The sequence below is a fragment of the Brachyhypopomus gauderio genome, chromosome 5, assembly GCF_052324685.1.
Source record: "Brachyhypopomus gauderio isolate BG-103 chromosome 5, BGAUD_0.2, whole genome shotgun sequence".
Taxonomy (NCBI): Eukaryota; Metazoa; Chordata; class Actinopteri; order Gymnotiformes; family Hypopomidae; genus Brachyhypopomus; species Brachyhypopomus gauderio.
In genome coordinates, this window is record NC_135215.1 from 15,109,204 (window position 1) to 15,115,983 (window position 6,780).

General features: G+C 45.6%; 1 protein-coding gene across 2 annotated transcripts in view; it reads right to left on the reverse strand.

Annotated features, from left to right (window-relative positions):
* Positions 1 to 149: 149 nt before the first annotated feature.
* Positions 150 to 6,780, reverse strand: part of dnd1 (DND microRNA-mediated repression inhibitor 1) — a 7,255-nt gene continuing 624 nt past the window's right edge. The window contains exons 1-5 of one of the 2 annotated variants that reach the window (XM_077005979.1): positions 6,179 to 6,780; positions 5,674 to 5,779; positions 4,952 to 5,047; positions 3,061 to 3,522; positions 150 to 945 (exon numbers count right to left, since the gene is read on the reverse strand). The exon at positions 6,179 to 6,780 is cut by the window's right edge and continues 624 nt beyond it. In XM_077005979.1, the coding sequence (XP_076862094.1) occupies positions 425 to 945; positions 3,061 to 3,522; positions 4,952 to 5,047; positions 5,674 to 5,779; positions 6,179 to 6,199 (1,206 nt within the window). In that variant the 5' untranslated portion in view covers positions 6,200 to 6,780 and the 3' untranslated portion in view covers positions 150 to 424. The remainder of the gene's footprint in view (positions 946 to 3,060; positions 3,523 to 4,951; positions 5,048 to 5,673; positions 5,780 to 6,178) is intronic. The other variant, XM_077005980.1, reaches the window with a different exon arrangement.

A 6,780-nucleotide genomic window follows, 5' to 3' on the forward strand; every position in this document is an offset into this window, starting at 1 on the left:
GCCCCTGGTGGCAGGTTGTGTGAGGTGCTTTTAAACTGATATTCCACCACGGTATGGACAATATCTCCTTGCTTCCACGGGACTCTGCTGAGAACCGTTTAAAAATTATTTGTGGGAAAAGAGGAAGAAATGTATCCAAATCTTTTTTTTTTAATGTGCAACACCCCAACCAAGATAAACACATCAAAATTGTGAAGTGAATTACATGCAAAAATCACAAGTGAACAAAGCAAAACACACTGGAAAATGTTCATTATTAAACATATTACTGCATAATTAAAATATTATAAAACATAAGATAAAACATTGGCTAATATGAAGTAATTCAAAAAAACCTAAACCAGTTTCTCCTCATCTCCTAACCAAGCTTACTCAAACTGAGCAGCAAACATTACTCCACCACACACACAGGGGGTCATGACCTTTATGCAGAGGTCATGGCTTTGATGACCTGTTCGGCGGCGATGCACCGGGCCTCGTCCTCCATGGAGCTGCTGCCTGACCTGGGGAGGATGCTTGCAGTGCCACAGAATGGCCCGGGCAGCCCTGGTATCAGGACTCTGTACTTGAAGGAGAGATGGCCGTCGGTGTGGTGGTAATGCATGTCGTAAAACGGCAGGCCCAGACCCAGTTGCTCACACAGCCATCGTAGATGTGCCTCAGCCACAGCAGAGGGCTGCACCCTCCTCCAGGCCGGCAGGGCCGGACCCCCAACCACTCGGGACAAGAGAGGTGGGCGAAGGGGCAGGGACGGGTGTGGGAGGGGCTCCCGGTGGGCGGCTCTCTGAGCCGGGACGTGGAGAGGGGTGGGAGGAGCCCTGGGGACATGACTCGGACCCAGACAGGCGAGGGGGCTGGGGCTGTCTTCACGCTCCTCACGTCTGGAGTTGGAGCTGCCAGGGAACCAGCGGACGGAGATGCAGATGCCATACTGCCTCTTGAAGGCTGAGGAGAGCGTGCAAAGAACATGATATGTATGTGGAGCCTGGTTCTTATTATAGTTTATGTTATAAAATCCTGAAGCAAGAACTTGAGATTTCTCTCCTGTAACTTGAAAGTAGGTCAAAACCCAGTAATACCCACATATTTTTATAGAGCTTCTTGAACACCAGTTTTATTTATTTATTTTTTGCCTTTCCCAAAAAATTGGAGGGAAGAATAAAGGAATCGATGAAGATTTAAACATTTGAGGAACATGCACTCTTCCTTGAAAAGTTTATCACTCAGAGCCAAAGACCGTGTCTCTGCTGACGTCTTCCCTTCCCAGCAAGTCCTGACAGGGAGCACACTCCCACCTACGAGGTAGCCTTGTTTTCCCAGCGATAGTGTCACTCGAAGCCATTGCATCAATTCTTAAACAGGAACACTGTTCAGATATGAACCATGCCAGTTCAGTGGCTGCTCTCCTGGAAATCAGTGACACACTTCTTAAACAGCATGGCATCTTGAAAGGGTCCGCGTGGGCACTCGGCACCTACCACGGCCGTCTGCAACGGGGACGTCTGCTCGTCTGGGAGCGGCAGAGTGTCTGACAGGCAAATGTGCTATATGCTAAAGAAGGGGTGGCATTTTACTGCTGCCACACCCATATTTTGCAGTACAGCTGTGAGCCCTTTTCCGATAAGAGCCAAATCACAGCAGCTCCGACGCTAATGCAAAAGTCGCTAAAGAGATGCATTAAGGACACACCTGCCCACAGGACTCTTTTGTGGATGTAAAATCAGAAGGGTTGCTCGTCTTCAACCCTGCATACCAACACACGCTCCAAACGCAATTTAGCCCTGCGTGTGACGACCCACGTGTTCCGCTCACACACATCTGATTTGACTCGTAAGCTAATCATCGATCTATTCACGAGTTCAGACAGGTGTTTTGAAGCTGGGAAGGCAAGGGCTCTCCCTGCTCCATGGACACACTCCCCTGGCTTTGGCTATTTAACATTCATTTTTATCAAATCAAATACTTTCTAGATCTGTACCCATTTTCTTAATTCTGCAGCTTTGGACAGTGTTACATGTGTAACCCATGAGGATACTGTGGTAGAGCTATACAGAAAAACACCTACACTAAGTTACTGTATTTCAATCAAAATAACACAGCTCTATAGTGTTCACATAGTTGTAATGAATTCTCTTATGAGATTAGATAAAAAAAAAAACCCAATTTGAATCTGAATAATTCCTGTCATCCTGTTCTGCTATTCAGTGAGCTATGTTCAGATTTTGATTGCTCTTTGCAAGGCCTTAATTATTTTCCCCACCACTGTTGTGTCATGATGTGGCACGGTAGCATTCTTTATTTGCATCCGATTAGCATAAATTAGCATAGGACTCATCAGTCAAAGATCTACTCAGCGTGATGTTTGAAAGACGTGTGCTCTGCAGGCACCCTGATCTCCATGGTGCAGCGAGATGAGCCAAGCCAGCAGCAGACACCATAAAGCCTCTGACATTTTACACGGGGCTTGTTTACTGCTCTGGAGATTAGCTAGAGATGTATACTTGAGTTTGGCACAGCTGCAGAGTGGGATCTGGACCAGAAGTGAGCTTGAACTCAAAAGTTAAAGCTTTCTTTTTTTTGAATACAGCTTGAAGTTAAGAAGCGTCACGTAACCACATGTAAATGATGTGGGAGCTAAGCATTGTGGGGCATGCTTGGGTGTCCTCAACTGTTTCCATTTGAGCTTCAAACATTCTCTGATTGTTGAATGAAGTACTGAACTAGCTGACATCTTACGAATTTGGAAACAAGGCTCATGATTTATGATTGGGGATTCAATGCTCACGATAAGATCCTCTGTGCTTCACTTAACATACCACGCTCATATTATAATTCCCATCTCTGGGCATCAAATCATACTAGTATAATCGCCATCTCCTCTTAGCAAATCATTCAAAATATCTCATCTCCTATATGCTCTGCCATCATCTCAGAACTCAGACAACTGTGTGCGTATCAGAGTTGGGAAGTTTAACCCCGCCCCTGCTGCCGCCCCCTGGGACAACATCTCCCTAGCCAGGTTTCTTCTCCAACCCTAACCTAACCCTTCCCTCTACCTACCTTGCACCAGCATCTTCTTGGCCATGGAAGCAAAATAGTGGGAGGAGTAGAGCACCAGACCACAGGTGCCCTTGCCCTTCGGCCCCGGCGCCTTTAAGGTGACCCCTTGGACTCCGTCAGACAGCATGTGCAGTGACATGAGCAGAGCGTCCTCGCTCATGCTGGCCGGCAGCTCCCCCAGACACAGCTGCCTCTTCTCAGTGCTCTTCTTAACGATGAGCCGCACAGCGTCCTGCAGCGGGTACTGGTGGAGGGCCTGGATGGCGGCGGAGGCGTGCGCGGGCAGCCCGTACTTGGCGTAGGCGAAGCCGCGGTTCTGCCCGCTGAAGTTCATCATCAGGCGGAACTCGTAGAGCGGAGCCACGCTCTGGAAGAGCGGGATCAGGCGGTCCTCGAAAATGTCCCGCGGGAGACTGCCGATGAAGACCTCGCAGCCCAGACCGGGGACAGGACCACTCCAGTCTGGATGGGGCCGAGTGATAGAGGAGGAAAAAGTTCAGTCTCACATTAGCATGAATGAACCTTTATGCCACAGTCTGTACGCTACTACAGATTTGTGCTTTTTTAATATGCAAGATGTGTGGCAAACAAAGGGGCCGTTTGACAATACAAACTTTATGATTCTTGTAGCACAATATATTGCCCATCTGTCCTAGTAGGAAATTTGTGATGTTAGACTGATACGTTTTTAAAGTGGGCAAACTGACCCTTAAATAATCAAAAACAAATAAAACATTTTAATTTAAGAAGCTCAGGTTGATGAAGCCATACTTTATTCCTTAAATCACTTGTCTGCTGCACAGGTGAAAACAATTCACATGGAGGCTGTGGCCAAATGACGGCAAACCAGGACAGAAAAGTGCTTTCAGAAGGACCAAACATCTCTGAATTAACATATACCTAAAACAAACGCCTAAAGGCCATACTGATTACTGCACTGAAAGAGTTCCCACGATCAAACTAATGATCCACCGTCACATACTGAAAGAAACATGGAAGATACATATGTGACATCTAGCAGCCATGTGAATGTGACATACAAGCAAACCTCCCCTTCAGAGACAACACAACCATCACTGCATGATCAATCCCTTGTGTAGCTACGCCAGAGCTTAGACCAACAATGAGCTTCAGTGAAAAAAAAGCCCTCATCATTTGTGTTAACACCTTTCCATTGGTTGTACAATTTTTCTATTGTTTTTCAAAGCGATGAGCACAAATTATACACAAAACTCCATTGGATAACTGGTGAAACAAAACATTTAATGACAACTGGCTGAAATTACTCACAGATACATTGAGCAATTGTGTGAAAACACACAAGGATGATTGCTAAATCAACATTTTTATCCATCTAGAACAGAAATCCCTCTCCTGCCTACATGAATGAATGAGGTTGAAGTCAAACATCTGGGAGGAGATAGAGGTGCGTGCTGTTCCTGAGGTTCCAGCAACGAGAAAATGTCTTACGACTACATCACGGTGCTCAACAAAATTAGTGCATTTCCAAAGAGCAGTTGAAAGTGCCAACTGAGTAAAGCGGAGTGCTGTAGGCTTAGCTACGTCTGCTCCACCACCTTAAGAAACGAGAACGGGAGCGCCGTGCTGCGCTACGCCCATCGCCTTCGGCTCAAAAAGAACTACGCACGGTATTGATTTTGAGATGCAAGAGTCGATTATAATTTATTATAATAACACTACATCAGCCACCCACCAAAGACTCTGAAGCAGAAGACTGAACTATAAACACTATTTACCTACCTGTTTCACCCATACTGCAGATGCCTTCAACCTTTCATTCAAATCACTTCACATGAATCATTATTATTAAGCCACAGGCCTGTACAGTGCATTCATTTAACAAGCATTCCACATAATACACTTAACAGACCTTGAACACAAACAACAAACTCCTTCCCAAGCACAAGCTCCGTTGACGGTGGTGCATAGCAGAGTTCTCCAGCTTCCCTCTTCCAGACTCGGAGCCCTGTAGGGGGGGAGAGTTTCCCTGAACTCGCACTCTTGGTGAAACCTCCTCGTTAGCCACAGACAGTCCTTCAGTGCTGGCATTTTAGACTCTTACATTAAGAGCACTGGTGCAGAATTTGGGACGAGCCCCCCACCCTATTATCTCAGAAGAGGGGAAGGAGTTTATTTACGTCGCAACTTCATCCAGCCTCAGGGTCTCTAGATACAGCACACTGAACCTAATCATCTCAAGTGGTAGAACACACAGAAAAACTGTAACACACTTTCCTACCCAATTACCAGAACTGATGGTAAATTGCTCCTGTTGTCAATTGTTAGTTGCTGTCTTAATTACTTTGACTAACTACTCTGAACTACAGGCATGGACAGAGTCATAGTACTGATAAATTATGTTTTGGAGACCAAGTTCTACTTTCTATGTGCTTTCATTCAGTTTGGTTGGAGCCAGAAAAAAATGTCTGATTCGTCCCAGCCCTGTCCATATGCCATTCCTATTCACGCTCTCTGAAATATCTAATGAACGCCCATAGCCGAGGGTTAAGGCTTAATTGAAAAGGCATGAGCAGATTCCAAGCGTCTGCTAATGCACAGCCCACAGCAGGTCGGATATTCAATTCCACCTACCCGGAGGAGGACCGCCATATTTCCGTTGACCATTAACCTGTGTCACGGTGATGGACGTTGTCTCAAGCCAGTGTTGAAAAGACCTCAGTCTCTCTGGGTTCAAAGCCTGGGGGCAATAAAACTAAATCATTGAGATGATGTAATTCATATAAAATGATCAATTGGCAGAGCGAGCGCACTCATATTTCACAAATAACCCCTCATATAGACTGTCGAAATAAAACCTTAAAAGGAAAAAGTACACGGTTACGCTTATACATGTAAAACAGGCCTGCAAGGATATAACACTACATATTAAAACAAAAAAAACAACTAAAAGTATACGTCTTCGTTTTCAGCGTCTTCAGCTCACGCAGGCTGTACGCTACGCGCAGTTTTAATTGGCAAGTGTGTTACAATAACTAACTTGGTGAAGAGTACGTCGCGTGGAAGGAGTCAACAATGTTACACACTAACATATTTTATCCGCTCTAACATGAAAACAAACAGGCTCTATGTGGTTCACCTGCAACAGGTCTCCCTCCATTTTCCAAATGATGTGAATCTTTCAGCTTCTTTGACAGAGCTATTGGGCCAACAACAGCGGAGTGGGCGCGGCTAGAATGAGCGCTCAAGTTTCAATCTCCAAGTGATCAGGTCAGATTTTGGGTACCAGCGAAGCTTCTGGTCGCATCACAGTAAAAGTAACTGCTGATGTGTGTTTGGTGCAACACAGTTCAGTTAACACAACATTTCACGCACACGCGGCTTTTGGACAAACGTGTATATGTGGCATGCTGTTAATAAAGCCATTAAAATGAATTGAACAAAACAATCGCGCCTCAGCACGTCTGTGACTTGCAGCTGTAGACTGACTGATGTGCGATGTTATAACAGTCACCACAAGATGTCAGGCAACGACTGCGTGAATGCGCGAACGCCTTTGATTTCCTTTTATTCGGTATAAGTCGGCAGACGAACAGTAAATGAATTTCGTTTAATTAACCAACCGGGCCCATCTGGGGGCAACCTCGATCCAAAGGCCTGCATGCGTTGCAACCGAGGCCGTGAGATCTGTGTAAAGTCCTTTCTAAAACCACACGTGTTCCATTTCTGAAACACACCTTT